Raw genomic sequence first — 21,618 nt, forward strand, 5'->3', positions numbered from 1 at the left:
GAGTAAATTGGTGGCACAGCTGTGGATGCATATAAGGCAAAACACAGAGCCTGTTTCTTTGAAATGGGAAAATCAAGAGATGTCAACCAAAACACCAGGAAAAGAACTGTGGAGCTCCATAAGTGTGGCTCAATTTTGAATACAATTTGGTGCCATTTACAATTAAGAAATACAGATAGTTTCTCTCTTTACTCTTAAAGTTAACAAATATGTTTTTTATATTTATCAATCTAAAAAAATAAACATTTAGTCTGATTTGATGTTACAATTAAAAAAGTGTTTGTGTTTTGATCTGAAGAGTGTGTAATTATCTGGTTTCAACTGTATATTTGATGATTGTCAGCACAAAGAGGGAGAGAGAGGAGCAGAGAGGCAGAGAGAGGAGAATGAGGACAGAACAGAGATGAACAAGAGCAGGGCCCTATTTCAGGAAGCCGGTTTAGAAAACTCAGAATGAAAAACGATACTCAGGGTTGAGTAACCCCGGACTGTCCAACTCGGAATATTCGGTTTCAGAAAGGCTGATAACAAGTAGTTCAGTCAACGCGGAGTTGCTTTAACCCCAAATTAAGCGCGCGCACGAGGATACATAAAGCCCTGATTAGTGGAGCACAGATTAAGCGAGTCACCATGGAGACGGAGGGAAAGAAGGCGCGGTCAATGTATTTTACAGCGCTTGAGGCCGAAATTCTGATGGCAGTATATGCCGATAACATGCAAATTTTGCAGAAAAAAAGTAACACAGCCTCAGCTGCAAAAGAAAGGGAGCATGCATGGCAAAACATAGCCGACAGAGTCAATGCGTGAGTGTTAATTTAAACATTGATCTAGGGATTTCCACCCATTTAACACGTTATTTTATCATATGTTATTTTATTTGTTATTTTATACATTTTATTTTGTGATGTGATGTGAGCGCAGGTGCAACCCAACAAGCCCCAAACTCAACCGTTCTCCTGTCACCAGCACGTGAGCCTCAGCAAAGAAAACAAAAATGGAAGTAGTTCAGCAGCGTATTGTGCTGTAAAATCAACTTACTTCCAGACACATACACACACATAAACATTTGCGCGCTAATTTGTCACGAGATAATTTCAGCTACCTCTAAAACTGGTCGAAACATAGTTCCTTTTGCCAAACTTAAACCTAATTTGTCACGAGATAATTTCAGCTACCTCTAAAACTGGTCAAAACACAGTTCCTTTTGGCGAACTTAAACCTAATTTGTCACGAGATAATTTCAGCTACCTCTAAAACTGGTCAAAACACAGGTCTTTTGGCGAACTTAAACCCCCCTTTTTTTAATCACATTTCTTTAAACTTTTGCGGCCGTCTTATATACCAAAATAGTGTTTCTCACCCCTGACGTCCCACTGGTGATTCAGATCATTGGACTGAATCCCACCGCCGTGGACCAGATTATAACACCGGCCCAGACCCGAATTTAATGTCCTGGGGCTCTCTCCTCGTCCAAGAGGGCTGTGCACAGGCTTCGGTGCTGGCTCCCCACGGCGTCAGGAATCAGTGCTGGATCTTGGAACAGAGTCACAGATAACAATTCTGATATTTTCTGCTCCGGCTACGAAGGACCAAATAATGTTAGGGAAAATATTCTAAAACGCTTCTTCAGTAAAGACTCAGAGAAGAGAAACACACAGAGTTCTTGCTAGCAAGGGCAGCTCCCTACTGAGAGACTCGCACTAAGAAACTGCCCCGGTCTTTATTTATACTTCAGTGTGTGTGTGTGTGTGTGTGTGTGTGTGTGTGTGTGTGTGTGTGTGTGTTACTGCTGATCAAAGGGTCAAACATCCTTGGTCAGGAAGAGGGTAGCCTCCCTCTCACCCTAAATGGTTCACCCTAGATAACACGGTGAGGAAGTCCTGCAGTTAGGGCTGCTCAATTAATCGAATTTTAATCACGATTACGATCTGGGCTTTCAACGATCATTAAAAATGACTGAGCCGATTATTAGCCCCTCCCTCATTTATCCGCGACACCTTAAAGGCCGGTCCGTGAAAATATTGTCGGGCATAAACCGGTCCGTGGCGCAAAAAAGGGTGGAGACCGCTGATTAAGAGGACCCGAGGGAAGCTCGGAAAGCTAAGCAGAAGTTATTTGGAGAGTGACTGCCGTTGGTTGAAAAGAGAGTTAAAAAAAAAAAAACTTCAGTGGTGTTGCACACCATTTTATATTATTATTTTAAAGTCATTGTTAACCCTTTAAAGCCGGTCAGAGCAGCACGCTCCGTTTTGCGTAACTATTGTTAAATCCCTGTAGAACCTGAACCGTGTAAGCCAGCGCAATAATTTGTTTTGCATATGAAACCGGAGGAGTTGTACTTACATCTGATGCCATCAGCTTGTCCTCGGTCACGGTTTCGTTCCACATATAGCTTTGCAAAAATTGCATAAAAAGCGCTTGCATGAACAAAAACATAATATTCCAGAAACACGCTTTGCCGTTCCTATCAGCTGTTCGTAACACTTCCCACAGTGAAATGATGCACCTGCTGTTTTCTTTGCAAATTTGCATCATAGGATTGTTTTTTGTTTTTCCTGCAGTATATAAAAATTGCTGTATCTCCAAAATAAAACTATGAAGACACTCAAAATAAATTTCCTGTTGTTGTAAACTATTTTTTGCAACTTTATTGTATTTAAAGTTTTGAGGGATAAACCTCTTAAATTTCTCCAAGTAGAAATATATGTAAACAAAACAAAAGCGATTTTCAATTTTTTTTGTAGTTTATTGCACTTTTTTGCAATTTATGTAATTACTATGCACTTAATGCATACATATTATTAAAATATGGGCTATAACAGTTGTATTGATGTATAGCAACTTGAAATGCTCCCACAAATGGCACTACAGCATGTAAAAAAATAATATAAGCTCTGGTGGACTTGGTTCTATAGTAGGTCTTAAAGGGTTAAATAAATATCGTCAAATAATCGTGATCTCAATTTCAGTGAAAATAATCGTGATTATCATTTTTGCCATAATCGAGCAGCCCTACCTGCAGTTCATCTAAACAAAGAGCACTTAGACTAAAACAAACGTAACTACGTTAATCCTGCCATAAAACAATAAAACCAGGTACAAGCTCTCTCGTGCTCCCAGGACGTGGGGGTGCATTCCTGGGGTGCACCCCAAGCCTGTAGCCTGTTAGTGATCACACACAATTAATTATATGCCTCTAAGTATACATGGTTGAATATTTCCTAATACAAATAACTACATGCAGTATTCTACCATATGCAAACTTATATCACTAAAAGATTATACTGACTACTAAATACAATTTTCCATTGACACTGATCATCACTCTGTTTGGCCACAGATTCACTAGGTTGAGATTTGACTAGGTTCCTTCATATTTCCGACCTCTTATAACTTTGTTGTGCTCATGTTCTAAAAATGTGTTACGATATTGATACTTATAAGTTATACCTGTGAAGTAGGTAGAAGATAAGTAGATGGGCTGTTTGGCATGTGATGGCTTACACAATAAAATCATATTATTCTTTCTGATAGTATTAAAAACTTCAACTGTGACTGGAAAACTGAGCCAAACGTAGAAGTTATCATGCGCATAAACTGTGTGGAATGTCAGAGCAGCGCACAGAGGTAATACAACACTGCTATGATCGTTCTCCTTGTTTCTCCTAAAGTGATGTCATTTGGTGCTGCAGAAACACTCCACTGCATTCAGGATTGATCCTGGTGGCTATGCTAGCTGCAAGCAGCGTGTATACCGTATGTGTGTGCTCGGATGCGTGAGTGTGCTCGCGCTTGCTTCCTATTGAGCTGTTACAGGATATCTCCTGTTCCCTTGTAAAGGCCACTCAATTATTAGAGGATGCCACACTGCTCTCAGCCTAGACAGCCGGTAGGCATGCAGGGCCTCACTCAGCAGCACATTACTCCTATTATATCATATTCATAACTGGGTTAAACTGCAACTGAGGATTAAAAAAGAATGGACTATGTTGGAAATTGCAGAGGTGCATTAGTTAGTAATTTTGCTCATAAACATCAATAAAGTCCAGATTAAAGATTCACAGGACAGTATAGTTGCTGAGAGAACGCTAAAGAAAGAAATAAAAGAAGAGAAAATAGCCTCAGTGAAATTCAGCACAGGCTCCTTATTATTGTGAGGCTCCTTTGTGACTGATGTCCCAGGGGGTATGTGTGTTGTAGGACTATATGCAATTTATTATTTCTCATCCCTCTGCTCTCATCTCTCTCAGTGCAGACCTAGTCCGGCCTGCTGATCAGGAGCAGGCTGACATTGAGGCTTTCCCGAGAGACTCAGGGAAGCAAAGCAAAGCGGGAATATCAATGGCCACGTAACATTTCACTCTCTTTTTATTCCAAGCACACGAACGAAGATGAGGTCCTGATGCTGTTTGAGTAGACTAGCAACCCTATCTCCCCATTCAAATGTATATCGATTTATATTGATCCTGCATGTACCTGTTCCCTGTGGAGCATCTACTTTACATTCTTTACTTTAGTAAATGTATTGATAAACATAAAAGGAGAAAATTGTAAAAGGAATTCAAATTTCTGAGTTTTTTTTCTTCTTAAAGTAGTAAAAGATGACAAATTTGAATTGAAATACAGGAACAAAGTTATTGTACATTACATCTAAATTCAGCATACTGTTTAAATATTCAATATTTAATAACTTTTGACTTAAGCGAGCCATCACGTCTGACTCTGTCAGTGAATCCTATGACCCCGAGAGTTCGAGTTTGCCATTACGAGGCAGCGATTTAGCAGCTATCTTTGTGAGGGTAGATACAATTAATCTACATGGTCTCATTTTGTTGATGTCCTTGCACATAGATGCTTCTTTTGCTAGTAAAATTAATTTTATAATACCAACAACAATCGCCGGAAGTTTACAACTGTGAGCGGGAATATTGTGCATATAGTAAACAGCGTAAAAAAAAAAGTGGCTTTGCAGAATAATTAAACGCATCCGTCAACAATTATGGCTTTTCTTTTAACGGATTACATGAAATTAGATCAAAGTGCGCCCTGTATGTAGCACACACGTAGCATATAGAAACCTCCACCCACACATGACAACGACTTAGGGAGGCAATTCTTCACTGCATGCTTCTTTTTATGTTATTTTCAAATTCTGATTTAAGAAGGAAGCAGCTGTTACACAACTCGCTTAATTTTGTTGTGAATTGCAGTGACTTGTGCCAGGTTTACAAAAAGAATTAATCCATGTGCAAGCACTGGTGAAAAGGCAAATTCTCCCTGTTTAAATTCTATGTATGCACGTGTGTGCTTGATCCTATAGGATAATACCTGGCTTGAGCCTTGTGTTTTTCCTGCTGTCACGATTCTGCGCTGTATGTACACACTCGTCTCGAGGGACTAAACTGTTCTGTGCGTGATCTCAGTCCTTCTGCTGAATCAGTAGCAGAGTCAACCGCAGCAGCAGGAGAGTGATCATCGAAGGCTCCATAGTATTGATTTGGAGAAGACGGCTGACATTAGCTGGGAGAGACCTCCAGAGCATAGAGTGCAGATAGCTGCAAGAACCAAGGAATGATGGACACTGGAATTCATGTGGGAGGGAAGTCGCAGCAGATTGTGATTGGTGGTTGACATGTCTGTGGGTTTAGGTCTGTTGCTCTTTTTTTATGTGGTCAGTGGTCATAGAGTTGGTATCAGTGTGTTTCCTAGTAATGGTGAGTAGCACAGCTTGAGGCTTGACAGTCACCTCAAACACAAATACTCAGAAGAGACAGCACGGGGGGGTTACGTGTATTTGTTTTGCCACTTTTAATGTGTGTGTGTGTGTGTGTGTGTGTGTGTGTGTGTGTGTGTGTGTGTGTGTGTGTGTGTGTGTGTGTGTGTGTGTGCATTCCCACCTCAAACCTCGAATTCTCACAGGATGTTACACCTGCAGCACACAGACTGACATCTCATTTGACCCCAGCACTCCTGTCACTGACAGTATTCTCAACTCAACAGACAAAGTGATACATGGCCGCCTCCACCATCTCACCTCAGAAAGACTTTTTTCACACACACATACATGTCTGGACACAGTGATTGCTCCATCAGCCACCACTGTGGCACAGCACTGAATTTCCTTTCAGTACTAGCCTAAAAATACCTGGCTGAGTCAATACAGTCTAGTGAGGTTGCCAAAACTTCATATTATCATGATACGTTGTAGAAAGACCCGAACAATAAGTTCATAATGCAGTCTTTATAGCGCAGACATTTACTGTATTACCAATTAAGATGATCAAAGTCTTTGTTCCTCTAAACATTTGGAATTCTCTGCATATTCTTGAGACATTGCATACACTTTAGAGGCGACAACTTGGGGGCTGTTAAAAACAACTACACACCATTTCACTGAGGTTTGTGATAGCTCCACTTTTGCTGATATGAAGGGCAATTATGGTGGTTATGCTAATGTTGAGTGAGAGCATGTGCAGCATGCAGCTACTCTAGAAACCTGGATGCATACACTTAGAGTCATTATGGGTTCAAGTCAAGTTCCCCTGTTTTCAACTCACATTGTCTGACCCTGTTTACACACCACAGTTATCTCAGTGTAATGCCTAATGAGCTGAACTGCATTACGCTGTACGATCCTCCTTAGGCTTCAAAAATAATTGCGTAGCATATTGTAGAAAAGTGCTGTGTGTGACAAAAGGAACTTGTTAGCCTTGACAAGTCAGATTGACACTGTGGTGTAAAATTAGCAGAGGATCTGTTTTACATTGCCAAGGTAAAAGTAGCGCTGGAGACGGTGTCCCAGGAGTATCTCAGACATGCATGCGTTATCGGGTGGGCACATGCATGCACATAGGCATGATGTGGCATCATTTTAAGTGCATACACATAGACATGCATGGATGTGCATACACACTCCTGCAAACATCAAAGATGCCACACAAAGACTCGGATTCAAACAGAGGGGTGGGATCTTGCACAGCTACTTCAAAGCTTTCCATCTTTTTGAGGCAAAATTGGCTCAGGCTTCCGTCCCCCACATTCCCCTCAGCTCTTTTTTAAATCTATCTATCTATCTATCTATCTATCTATCTATCTATCTATCTATCTATCTATCTATCTATCTATCTATCTATCTATCTATCTATCTATCTATCTATCTATCTATCTATCTATCTATCTATCTATCTACCTATCTATCTAACTAACTAACTAATATAAAACCCAGTTAAATGCGTAATTAAGGACCTCTGTAAGCAGATGGTGGGCTGAATTAATTGAACAGTGTTGATGCATCAAGAGGGAGACAGAGATAAAGAAAGGATGGAGTGGGAAGAAGAATATAGAAGAAGAAAAAAGGGAAAATAAGGTGGAAGTCACAAAGACACAATTGGTTTGAATATGTCTTATGATACTGCCAAAAGTTGAATTTTGCTCCATCCTGTCTAAATTTGCCAGACACTCCCTGGCCTGAAACTGCTTATTTTATTCCTTTGAAGATGAAATCAGAAAGTTTCCATTGTTATTTTTAGCTATTGTCAGGTGGTTGTTCGACCAGTAAAAGCACACCTTGACAAAAATGCATTTCGGTCACGAACAGCTACAACAGCTTTTTTTTCTTAGCCACAGATGAGATGCACTTAAAGAATCGTGTTTTAAACTGCTCTCTGAGCTCAGATTTGCACCACTGCTAAGTGAGTAAACACAGTTAAATCATTCTGCTGTGCTGACCCAATCTCGTTCCAAAGATATTAGTAAATGAATTGGCTGAAGGATAATTTTGTTTACTTCTATAAACAGATCAATTTTGGCCAGTTCTAATCAAATGAGATGCAGAGTGCAGGAGCCGAGACTTTTCCTGTCAACACTCCAGTATCAGGAAAGCACTGTGCATAAATTTAGTTGAAGTAAGCTTCTATTTTTTCCCCCTTTTTTTTTACTGCTTAGTTCAATTTATACCTTAGGCTGCAAGATCTTCATCAGCGGAGTATGTTTTAACAATTTAAAATGGTTATGGAATGATTTGAGTTAAATTAATGATGTTATATTCTTCTTCTTGTGTTTCCTTTTTTTTCCAGGGCCAAGTCATGTTTCGTAATGGAGAGAGAATGGGCACAATAAAATTCAACCAGTTTCAAGGTATGTGTGATATCACCACCTGTCTCTTTTTTTGTTTTGTTTTTTTTACTATAAATTAGGCTCCTGGAGTGTGTGGAGCCTATCATAGCTGACACAGGCCAAAAGGGAAGAGTACACTTTGGAAAGGGGACCTGTCACAGGGCCACATAGAGAGGGAGAACGAGAGACAAAAACACACTGTCACATCCACTCATACAGCCAATTTAGAAATGCACGTATATTTTTTCGACTAGAGGAAACTTATGCAAGCAGGTCGAGAGCCTGCAAACTCCACACAGAAAAGAGCCCAGGCTGACCAGGATGTTGACAAAAGTAGCCTTCTTGGTGTGAAGCAGTGAGGGTGGCTCGGTATACGGGTTGTACGGAAGCCCCAAATGCAATTTCATTGTTCTCTGACAATGACAATAAATAAATAAATACTAAATAAGTGCAAGTGGCCCACTTTTTGCTGCTTTTGTGGTTCCATCGCTCGATTCCCTCCACAGGCATGGATGTGTTGGTGACAGAGAAGAAAACACTTTTAGAACCTTATTTCAATGCTACTAGCATAGCAATTAAGTATTTAATCATTTAAAATTTCACAACACAATATGTGTTATATGAGAAAAATACAGAACAAATTGATTTATATTTAACGCTCACTACATTTCCTGTGTCACACCCTCCTGTAGCCATCCACACTTATTCGTAACATGACTCCAGACTCTAGAAGTATATTGCTATCATTTGTTGAATGCGAATTACTCACATCTCTGTTCAATAAGAACTGAAGTTGTTTTGCTGTATTATCACAGCCATCTGGTTCCAATTAAAAGGCTGCCATTGTTCATACCATTGTCTATAGCTGCAGCAGACACCTATTCAGAAGAAAGAGAGGCTGAGAATATTTCCACGTTGGAAGTTAGATGCTTTGTTCACATATTTCTATTATTTTTCTGGAGAGAAAAATTTGCTGTAAGAACTGTTTTCCACAAAAATAGGCATGAATTGTTTAGAACATTTGTATTTCTGGTGTGGAAAGCTTCCACAGGACTATCTGTGTGGTCACATAAGACACATAAGATGAACAATAAATTGCAAAACCTTTAACTATGGCCTTTACTCCTCTGGTATTATAGGATTTGTGCACGGACATGTATATGAGAAGCATGCCTCGGTAGTCTTTGTCCTCATATGGCATCATCCTGAGGTTGTTTTGAGCCAATGGGGCCTGCTGAGTGGGAGAATAACCCAGAGATTGCATCTTGGTGCAGGGGATCCCCAGCTCCCAGGCTTCCCAGACTATATGTAGCACACTGCATGGCGCTGTTCAGTCCTCTCTGCCTCACCATCTTATCTTCCTGACTGCAGAGGGGCTTGATCCCTCTGGCGGTTTGCATCACACTCCTTGTGTGTGTGTGTTTCTATCCCTGACAGCAGAAGAAATATAAAAGGCAGTATATGAATGCACTTTCTGGTTTGTGTGCCTTTGTTGGTGATTGAGCGCAGACAGCTGTCCTAAAAAAGGGTATAGTTAGTATGTAATAGAGATGGTACGATACCACTTTTTTAAGTCCGATACCGATATCATAAATTTGGATATCGGCCGATACCGATATAAATCCGATATAGTGTGTTTTTTAATCAATAAAACGGTTTTTTTTAAATATCTTGCTGCATTTTGTATAAGTTCATACTAAAGTTTAAATAAACAACAACACTAAAGCTATTCTGCTATACCTGTATGCAAAAAATACACTGCACCCAAAATATTTCATAGTTCAGCAACACTGATCAATCTAATAAACTTAAACCTAGTCTATCCTCCCTATTCTGGTATTTTAAAGTGTACTTAGCAGAAATATTAAGCAACCAAACTAATAGGGTTGCAAACTCTCAGCAAAAAAAATAGGGAACCACCCCCCACCCTCCACCTCATGAAGCTTAATCGACGTAATCAACTTTAATTTGATGCAGTGTGAAAAAAAATGCACAGAAATAAATTATTTTTCAAGAATAATTAAATGGATTCAACATCTTTCTTCAACAGAATTGCAGACTGCACAGATGGTACCTTCCCAAAGGAAAAAGTACTATAGCTTACTAGGATATATTAGACTTAATAGTTACTATATACAGTAATGGACTTCTATACATTTTACATCTGATTAAAACTTTGGGTGTAAGATTCAGGTAATTATTTATTAAAAGCTAGACATTTTAAATGAGAATAAGAAAGAAAAGTATGTCTTTGTGCCCCATTTTCCCCGTTCATGCCTTATCGGCCCCCCTGGCTAAACTTTTCTAGATCCGCCCCTGCACAGTTACCAGCTGTCAGCTACGTAGAAAAAGATCCTGGTGTAGAAAGTAATATTAAATAAATTCTAACAACAGCTTATCAAGCTTAAACGTGCTGCTGTTGTTCAGCCGCTGGTTTCCTCTTTCTGGTGCAACGTGGGCCAAAAACAAAGAAGAGAGACGGACTCGTGACAGAAAAGCCGATCAGCTGATCATTGATCAGTTTAACATTTGAAGTAGCAGCAGGAGAGGGAGGGAGAGAGAGAGGCAGTCGCTCCATGTATCGGTTGTTAAGCTTAACGCTGGAATGCTTTACAAACATTCAGAGATGAACTTACACACTTGCTTTACTTCTCTCTGGGATAACTTTCTCGGAGATGAAATGCTGGTTTGGTAGCGAGGCTACAAATACACACAACCGCTCTATCACGTGAGCACACTGCTCCAACGTGCTACGGTTATGAGGCGAGTTACGCCGTGTCGCAAGTTTTGTGAGGTGCTTTTTTGATATTTAATGGATCGGATTACATTTTTTTTATTTCTCTCCGATATCCGATCCAGTAATTTACATCAGTATCGGACTGATACTGATACGTAATATCGGATCGGTCCATCTCTAGTATGTTATAGGAAAAACTGCAGGAAAGTGTTATGTGCAAGTGCCCTATACCTGGGTTTAATTGGGTCTGAAAGTAACAAAGCAGTTTTTGTGATATTGACCACACTGCTTTGGGAGCTGCATGCAAGGAATCAAACTGATTCAAAATCATAGTAACTAGGAGTCAGCCTTTTATACACCTATAAATTCACTTAGCACAGCAAAATTCACTTAAATCATCAAACAATTATAAATAAGGATTAAATAAATACATCTAATAAAACTAACACAAAGAAAGTGTTTTTAAATGAACAGAAGATTCGTCTAACCATTTGGGGCATCACAGCTTACTTGGAAAAAAACTCGAATAGTGTTAAAAATATCCCTTGAAAAAGCAGTGGTGGTATATGATAATACAGCCTGTGACTTATGAACTAATTTCCCCAACATTTACGATGTAATTTATCTGAATTTGGAGTTGAGAAACAATTGATGCTGCATTTTTATGAGGAGAGTGTTTACCCTCCTTGTACAGCAGATTCCCAGTAATATTAGGATCCTCTGTAATACAGTCCATACCCCTAACAGTAATGTGTAATTACAATGTAAAAAGTGTGTGTGTGTGTGTGCGTGCGTGTGTGTGTGTGTGTGTGTGTGTGTGTGTGTGTGTGTGTGTGTGTGTGTGTGTGTGTGTTGGTGGGTGGGAGAGTGAAGAAGCAAGGTGAACTCATTACTAAAAAAAAAGTACACACAGTATAATTTTTGTCTTCTTTCTTTTAAAGGTACAGTGTGTAAAATCTCACCACTAAATGTCAGTAGATTGCAGATCGCAGTCAGTTCAGTTTGCTTACTGCTCCATAATTCAAGAGAGTAATCCTCGCTGCGGTGACCGCCGACAAACAAAATATTTAAGGATCAAAGTTTTCTGAGTTATAAACTGTAACTTTCTCTTATGAAAACGGTAGTTATGAATTGGATTGTTAGGAAGTGAAATCTGTTTTCGGTCACAAAAAGGAACCTTTCTAATGGTACCAGTAAAGCTGGTAAAATGAATTATAGTAATATGCCTGTGATTATGCTTTTGTCATCCAAAAGAGAAACTTTTTTTGTCTCTTTCATTTGCATTTTTGCTTCTTTGGTGAAGATAAATGTAGGTATGATCCTTCATATCTTGTATCTGAAGGTGCGGTGGTGGATTAAAATTTGAGTTTGGCTTACAAGTCCCTTGTCCTCTACTTTGGTGTGTATGGGGTTGGTTTATAGCCACATGCATAAAACGTGATTAGGTGAAACACTGGTGTCTATCTTGGTCACCGTATTCAAGATGGTGGGCCGACATAGCTGCCTCCACAAATCTGTGCCCCCTGCTTTGTATTATTAATGGATTAGTTATAAGTTTGTAAGAACATATCAATTTGTTAGAAAATATAAGCAAGAGTTTAAATAACATAGCAGTACAGTAAAACCCCAAACCACAATGACAAATAGCAACATTAAAAATACAGGACTGGCAACATATTTCTATGCATATTCAAAATTTCTGATATGCAGAATTCCTAACCCCTTCTGTGTTTATCTATCACCCTTGTTCCTCACCTTGTTTTCCGTGTCTCTCCCGCTTTCCTCCATCAAGTCATTTCCTTATATTCGCATCTCTCACTATCTTCTCTTGGTCTTATGATACTGTATTTCCTCCACCCCTCTTAACCTTCACCAATCACCTCTTCCTCACTTGTCAGGGTTCGTAACTGTGTTACCCTTTTGTCACACCAGGCATGCAGGGACAGCCCCAGCTTGAATATTTCAAAAGGGAGCAATCCCCAACATGACCCTATCATCTGTTTTCTCCTCTGATCCTCCATTTTCCCCTGTCAGGCTTTCTTAGTCAGGGGCCTCGACGGCTTTTATTCCCACTCTCTCATGGGAATAAGAGATCCCTCTCTACTAGAGGTCTTGATCTCAGTTGCTGTACTTCTGAGTACAGATTTTGAATCAACACACTTACATGCATGGTAGATAAGGAACCATTATTTTCTTTTTCTGCACTATACTAGAGGGACTGTTCTTCAAAACATATTCCCTCATTTGGTGGTTTGAAAAGTGAAGTCTAACATGTTGCTCCAAAGTCTCCCACATGTGTTTAAATCTCGATCTGACTGCGAGGTCATAGAGTACGATTCACATCATTTATTCATTCTTACCCCACTTTTTAGTGACCTCTCCAGCACTTTGGATCAAAACATTCATCCTTACAGCGAACCAGGATAGAAATGTTTCGTTACAGGATAAAAGTGATCACTTGGAAAAACTTTGTATTGAATTGGCGACAAATGGATTTAAACAAAACCAGAAAATGTCCCCCACAACAGAGCCACCATATCATATCAGTGTAAGGGGATGCATTTGGATTTCTGAATTTCTTGCTTTTCCATCATGTCTTGCGGGAATTTAGAATAAGAACAACCTGCTACTGTCAGCGTACCTCCAGGTAATAGTGTTTTAGCATAACTTTCAACTAAAATAGCTCTTAAGACTACTGTATCACCAGTGTTTTGAAGGAATCAGGAATTTTCTATTTTTTTCTGTTTGAATTTAACAGATCAGACATGACAAAAATACAGTTAACATGATTAAAGGCAGTCTAAAGTGAAGCTCACACAAAAACAAGCCCAAACAACCTTGATTACATTTACAAACACTGCTACAAAAATGGGTCAGACTGTGTTCATAAAAAGCGGTCTGATCCTTGGTAATCAGCAGAGAGAGTTATAGTAAAAGAGTACCGGCAATTTCCATTTTGTAATTTTCAAACCAGCATGAGGATCGTCTGTGATTATGATGCTGGTGCATCAGTGGGGGGAAAAGTATTTTTCATAATGCTAAACTGAACATTTTTTAAGGGTAAGTTTCAGAAAGGCTTTTTAAAAAATCATGTTATCATGCCAGTTATATCTTGGACCTTCAGGCAATAGATTCCAGCAGAGAGGCCCTGACTCGAAAATGCTTTAAATTTGTCCAGCCTTTAAACCTTTAATGCTAATTGCCAGCTCGTTATTGATGCTTGGACTCTAGTTGAACTTCTTTACATAATTCACAGTTCATAATAATCTTTATTTATTTCTAGGTGCGACCCCTCAGTTCATTCATTGTCTGAAACAAGCTGTTTTATCTCTTCTCCATTAAAACCAGCTGTCTTCAGATTGGCTGCTCTTTGCAAACAGAAGGTTTAAACCTCAGGTGGGCGGGGCTTCTGCATTTACTAGTTAAAGGGAGGACTCTTAGGCACATTTAGGTACTGATCTTTGGCACTGATACTTGGTATTGTACTAAGAAATGAACTCACTAAATAATAAACTTGCTTATTCTTAAGCAATTATATTCTTCTTAACTCATATTTCAAAGAATCCTAGGAGAGATAATCCCCTTATTATTATGGTCCATATCATTCTTATACCAGAGATCTCACACCACAAGTACACAAGCTATTTGTTTTTCTTTTGAGCACTGTTGGTCATGAATGGAGTGTCTGTACAGACCGCCTTCAGCAGGTTCTCCTGCAAATCTTTAGTGATTCAGTTTCTACTCATCTCTTGTTTTCTAACATCTAGAATTTTTCTTTCTTTCACATCCATGAAAACCTGCTCCCTGAATTTGAACTGATTTTGCCAGCTGGTGTCTCCTGGAACTTGAAGTGTCTTGGTAGTCCCACTTTAAACCATTGCCTTTTTTGTGTAATAAAAAGAGTCCTCGTCAGCTTTTGAGACACCTTGAACACCTGTAACACTGAATGCTGGATGACTGTTTAAGTTTAAGTGCTTTCTTATGGATTTCTTCAAAGTTAAATTGTAACAATTTGTTATTCTAACATACTCCAAGGTAATTAGAACAATTATACTCAGGAGATGGACGGTAATGATATGGCTGTAATGGGGAAAAAAGCATAAAAATGAAAGAATATTAACTATGCAGGTGTTAATAATTTTGATATTCATTTTCATTTTTATTATTATCGAACTTCTACATTTTAATGACATTTTCACTGACTTTTCAATTGTGTTATGTTGACTAATCAAACAAAAGACAATTAAATGTCAGGCCACAGACTGAGCGACAGGTTGAATTTAACATCCTGCTGCAGCCATCCGTATTCCTCTGGGGACAGAATGCTGTGATAGCATTGCAGCCTTTGAAAGGAGGAATGCTGATATATAGTCCCTTCTGCTGTTTAGGACGCAGTCAAGAGAAATTAGTCAGTGGCCCTGAGTCACTGTGAGAGGGTTGAGAAATGCAAATCTTATTGCCTAAGCACATTTACTGCACTGTAAAATTGTCAAATAGTCATTTTCAACAATCGCTGATGGGTTGATGGGAAAACTTCAGGTCACTTGAGGTCATTTAGAGAGAGAAAAGAGCCCTGTGATGCTGCAGTAGGTGATGTTTGTCATTTTCCATTCAAGGGCATTGCTGCGGAAGAGTTCAGTGGGCCTGCAAAAGAGTGATAGCAGCGAGGATCAGAGAGATTTGACATCTGCAGCACGAGAAATTGCGGGTTGTTTGTAGTACTTACAAAGAAAAAAAAAGATCTGGATAATCTGTCCCCTCTCTCTGTCCCCCTTGTGTAATCTGAGTAATCTTTATGAGTGAGTACCCAGGTCTGTCTGACAAGGTTACGCTTCCTCCTGTATTACACCTGAGAGACTCATCGTTGCTTCTAAAAGAAAAAACTGTAAACTCTGAAATAGCTTTGTTTGAGCACAGCTCCGGAGAGGCTGATGGTGTTTATGGGGTGGGGTTACTGCAGTTTGCTATCCCCTGAATGTAATCAGAAAACACTACAGCAACCTGATAGTGTAATAAAAAAATATATAATTATTGTTTGCTCTAAAATAAGTAAGAGATAGACGTAACTACCCTTTGAAGTATGCTTTTTGCTGCATTTGTCAGGTTTTTATTTCTTTGTTTGCTGACTGGATTCTACAGTATCTGCTTTCCGTTAAACTCCTGGTTTCACTGACGTATAATACACAAGGAATTAAAACTATATAAAACAATAAGATCACTTTCTGGCCATTTTAGGGTGAAAATGAAAGCTGCCGTTTGAGAATTTTAAATGTAGGTAATCATGCTGAGTGTCTTAAAATTTAGTGTTATGGATATTTTGTTAAATCACTAATGGCCCTTGGAAAATCTTGGGGCTCAAAGCTCTCTTTGAGGTTGTATTACTGTGTGTAGCGATAGAGCTTAAAGCTGGGTTATTCACTATGTCAGATTAATGTGTGAATTTTATTTGTTCCTCTATCTCATTTTCTCCAAATGTGAAACACTTGGTCCAACATTTTATAAACCCAGCATGGTGCTTCTTATAATTAAAGAACCCATCCAGACGTCTGCAAAGATCTATAAAATATCCTACTTGCACTAATAATTTGTCTCTTTTTTTGTTCATAAATGAGTCCGATTTAAAAAATGAAATGTCGTCCTACCTCTGTAGATGAATGAAAACTGATATGTGTCACTGCATTCAGCTAACTTTAGCTACTGGATTCTCAGTGTATGTAAAAAGCAAGATTCAAGTTTCCATATCAGACTTCACTGAAGTTGTCTGTTGAAGCAGGCCTTCCACACTACTGCTTCTTCTTTCAGGCACAATAAATCAAAGACACGGAGACATGACTCTCAAAGAATGCTGAATTGAAAAGTGTGTCTGCAGCAGCAAAGGCATGCAGTTTTTATGTTCTGCTGACCATTGAAATTACAGTGACTTTAACTAATGCTCCACAATAACTGCCCAAAAAAGTGGCATTTCACGTTGGTGCCAAGTTTCCGGAACTGAAGAATAAATCATTTGGCACAGTAAAGGTCAAACATCAAACAAAAGTAAAACTCACCAAAACACAGTTCTGATGGATTTTAACATGACTACCTGAATGATTACACATTAATTGATCTAACCAATTAATGTCATACTAACAATATGTCTGGAGGGATGGTGATGCCAGTTTGCCTGCTGAGTTAGTCAGAAGGTCATGGATGAATTGCTGTGATATCTGAACATCTACTTGATGTATTGGAACGAAACAAAAAATAATGAAAAGATTCCCACAGAGCCTCAGTGACTTTGACCTCCAGGTGACTTTTATTAGACCAAAACAGTGAGAATGAAATTAAGGGTTTCTAGTGAAATGTCTCTACTACTTCTAGATGGAACGCAGATGTATTTAACACAGACATTCATTTTCCGTTCGTGGTCTTTGCATTTGAGTGAATGTCTCCTTTACTTTTGCACCATCATTGGGCCATGTAATGTTTTGGTTTCCTGAGCAATTATTAGTTCTCTTATCAGTCTCAGCTGTAAATTTTACAGTGCTAAATAGAAAGCCTTAGCACATTGTCAAGCTAAACTAAGACTGTTAACATGAGTAAAATTACTTGCTGAACATTAGCGTACTGTCATTGTGAACCTGCAGTGTCAGTGTCAGATAGAGCTGCAAGCTTTCAAAACTGGGTTTAACTGTATGCATTTTTATATGATGCTTGGAGAGTTTATTTACATATATTTATGTTGATGCCTACATATCTGTGCTTTTTTTCTGTTTCAACAGAGGGACAGGAAGTGAAAGTCGGTGAATACAATGCAATTGCTGATGTGCTGGACCTCATCAACAACTCCATCAGGTTCCAAGGTATGTGGCTGTGTGAGGAATCTAAAACTCACTAAAGAAAATCTGTTGATTATTCCAATTTTTTTTTAACCAGGATGTTTTAGTAAAGACTAAAAACTTAGCAGCTCCTTTTATGCTCACTTATGCTCTTGAACCCAAACTCCTTCCAACTAACATAAATATACAGACCCACTCAGACAACACCACCACTCAGTGAAGGAACTCACCTCCCTAAACTGTTCTCTCACAGCTAAATTATTTACCAGTACATTTTTCTTCAACCCCTCCCATGTTTCCCTGTGTTGACATACTTTGTAATTTGTGCGATGCTCAAAGCCATTTTCTGAGCCTTTCTCCACATACAGAAAGTCTAAGACTGTAGCTTCTAAAAAGCTTGTTTCCACATCGCTGACCACAGTAAGTGGAAATATGTAAGATGATGCTATTACGATCGATTGGCATACTGGAGATAGAAAAATACAGCAAAAAAAAGGGGAAAAGAAAGTGCAGCATCCTAAGAGCCATTATCATAGAGACACTTAACTAGTGGAAACTGGGGGACCAGGAAATTATCTCTAAAAATAACCGGTGCTACTGCAGCATCACTATTCATTGGAAGAACTGAAGTTAAGACAGTTTTATTTTATGCTTTAGTATGATAAAATAACTCTTTTCCTTGTATCACAAACCTTCTTTCTTGTAGGTGTAGAGCCACCGAAGGATCGGACGTTTGTGCGTCTGCAGAGGCGCCACATCAACGTGCCGCTCTACAGCATCCTGTCCACCATCACCATACTGGGCATGCTCATGGCCGGGGCCTTCCTGTTCTTCAACATCAAGAATCGGAATCACAGGTCAGCACAAGTTGTACAACTAGCCAGCAAAGGTGAAATTTTTCAATGTAGAGTGGAAGGAAGAAGGTAAATTATGGACTAGTAGGAAGAGAGAAGTAGTGGTAGAAGAATCTGAGGAGACTGAATGGTATTGAAAAGAGATGGCACGATACCACTTTTTAATGTCCGATACCGATTCCGATATCATAAATTTGGATATCTGAATATGAATCCGATATAGCGTATTTTGTAATCAATAAAACTGTTTTTTATAAATATCTTGTGCATTTTGTATAAGTTTTAAAAAACAAGAGACTGAAGCTATTCTGTTATACCTGTATGCAAAACAATACACTCCACCCAAAACATTTTATAGTTCAACAACACTGATCAATCTGATAAACTAACTAATAGGGTTGCCAACTCCCAGCAAAAATATTAGGGAACCACCCCCAGCCCTTAATCGAATTAATCAACTTTAATTTAATGCAAGTATAAAATCAATTATTTTTCTACAATATTTAAATAGATTCAACATCTTTCTTCAACAGAATTGCAGATTGCACAGATGGTACCTTCCCAAAGGAAAAAGTACTATAGCTTACTAGGGTGTATATTAGACTTATTAGTTACTATATACAATAATGGATTTCTATACATGTAATCAGATGACCACTTTTGTTGTAAGATTCAGATAATTATTTATTCAAAGTTTTTAAATCACATAACAAAGAAAAGTATTTCTTTGTGCCCCCCTTTCCCTGTTAATGCCCTACTTGGCCCCCCACAAAACTTTGCTAGATCCGCCCCTGCACAGTTACCAGCTGTCAGCTACTTAGAAAAGGATCCTGGTGTTATTTCTCAGAAACAATTCATAACTTCCCTTCAACCCATTCATGTCACCTATAAGGTAAACCTGTTTCTCCATCACCTGTTCAGCTCTGATGATTCAGTAAGGACATCTCCTGGTTTCATCTTCATGTTTCCCTCTCACCAGATAACCAAACCGATATCATGACCAGCACTTTTTACAGCTGTGGCTCCAGCAAACATCAGCTGATACTAGAAAGTAATATTAAATACATTCTAACAACAGCTGATCAAGCTTAAATGCGCTGCTGTTGTTTAGCTGCTGGTCTCCTCTTTCTAGCGCAAAGTGGGCGATAAACAAACAAGAAAGACGGGACTTGCGGCAGAAAAGCCGATCAGCTGATCATTGATCAGTTTCATGTTTGAAGTAATAACAGGAGAGGAAGGAGAGAATGAGAGAAGTAGATGCAACTGTGCAGAAAAGACAGAATAACTCCAGCTTTGTGTCCATTTTTTAATTCTAGCTGAAGTACGGGACAAATCGCTTCCTTTTCACCTCAATATGGAACTCCGATGGCCAGTCCAGCTGTGGCTCCATATATCAGTTGTTAAGCTTAACGTGGAAATACTATGCAAACATTCAGGGATGAACTTACACACTTGTTTTACTTCTCTGGGATAGTTTTCGCCGAGATGAAATGCCGCGGTTAGGAAGCATGTAGCGACGCTCCAAATGCTCCAACAGACCGCCGACAGGTCTCGCAGACAACAGCTGCTCTATCACGTGACACATACTGCTCCGATGCGCCGAGCTGGGTTACGCCAAGTAGCGCGTTTTGTGAGGTGATTTTGTGATACTTCGGATCGGATTACATTATTTATTTCTCTCCGATATCCGATCCAGTAATTTAGGTCAGTATCGGGCCAATACCGATACGTAATATCAGATCGGTCCATCTCTAGTATTGAAATCAAAAAATGATGAAGCATGAGCATAATGATGAACTATTTCTGGAGAAATACTATTATTTAGCAGCTCTCACTTTGTATAAGATTAAACTCTACTCTATCATCATTTGAATCTCCTCTAATCCTTTATTCTTTTCTTTTCAGATTAATCAAGATGTCCAGTCCCTACATGAATAACCTGATCATCCTGGGAGGCATGCTCTCCTATGCATCTATCTTCCTGTTTGGTCTGGACGGAGGTTTTGTTTCTGACAAAGAGTTTGAGACCCTCTGCACCGTGAGTCCTCTTAAGAGTGTTCTCCTATAAATAAAATAATGAATAAAGGCAAGAATTTAAAATTTGCCTCAATTAAAAAGGAGAAAAAAATACCCATCCACTGCCACACCACCAAAGTATATTTTATTAGTCAAAAAAGAGATGCAAGCTTTATGTCTTTGTTTTAAATCAATTTATCAGCATATTAACCAAACATATTCTGTGAGCACTCGTTGGTTCAAGTTGATTGGTTTTTAAAAAAGAAATGGACTCAATCGTGTCTAGAGGAAGCGAAACCTTTATCATAAACAGTGTACACATCTTATCTGAATATGTGTAAACAAATATGAAATTCTCTTCTGGCCATGTTTGCTCTCATCTTATGTCAGTAATGTCAAACTCATACAGCCCACTTTGATATTACGTGAAACTCTCCTTGCTGTCAGTGTAAAGGAATTTAACTTTTTATTGAATACCTCAGATATTTTAAAATAAGATTTATCATCGCAGTGTTTCTGCATGATAACAAAATGCTGCTGCAGTAAATGAAAGACAGCTGTCAGCGTGACTGTTTGGGCTTAAATTTGCAAAAAGTTCTTGTAGCTCTCTGACTGCCGTATAATAATAAAACAAAGTTTTTGTTATTTTACAGAATTTATTTTCTTTTATTTATTCTTTTTGTTTTACTATGGATTTAAAAAAAAATAGTATATAGTGAAAAACTTTTCTATCATGTAATTGTTTATCAGGTGCTTAGTTATTTTGGTGTAGTATGAATGGGCTTTATCTGTAGGAAAAACGGTAAAACGTAGGAAAATACAATTAATAAACCGGAATTGCTGCCCTCCTACACCTTCAGTGGGCCAGACAGAAGTCTTTGCTGGGTCACTTCTCATCCCCAGAATCTTATGTCATATAACAGTTTCTAAAGAATGGAAAGCACTACCAAAAGATGAATCGTATTCACATGTGACTGTGTGAAAACTAACAGAATCTCTCTCTGCAGGCCTTTTGTAAGCATGCTGCATATTAAGTATCTCCCCTCAGGTAGCATTACTGTGTGACTGTGTAGATACT

At 38.8% G+C, this 21,618-nt stretch overlaps 1 protein-coding gene across 1 annotated transcript in view; it reads left to right on the top strand.

The window, feature by feature from the left end:
• Positions 1–21,618, top strand: part of gabbr2 (gamma-aminobutyric acid (GABA) B receptor, 2) — a 199,707-nt gene that overhangs the window by 120,415 nt on the left and 57,674 nt on the right. The window contains exons 8-11 of the mRNA XM_085262608.1: positions 8,076–8,136; positions 17,614–17,694; positions 18,377–18,527; positions 20,430–20,562. Of these exons, the coding sequence (XP_085118734.1) occupies positions 8,076–8,136; positions 17,614–17,694; positions 18,377–18,527; positions 20,430–20,562 (426 nt within the window). The remainder of the gene's footprint in view (positions 1–8,075; positions 8,137–17,613; positions 17,695–18,376; positions 18,528–20,429; positions 20,563–21,618) is intronic.

This window comes from Mchenga conophoros, linkage group LG22 (genome assembly GCF_057382185.1).
Source record: "Mchenga conophoros isolate Kocher_MC1m ecotype Shallow Benthic linkage group LG22, M_conophoros_male_GT1.1, whole genome shotgun sequence".
Taxonomy (NCBI): Eukaryota; Metazoa; Chordata; class Actinopteri; order Cichliformes; family Cichlidae; genus Mchenga; species Mchenga conophoros.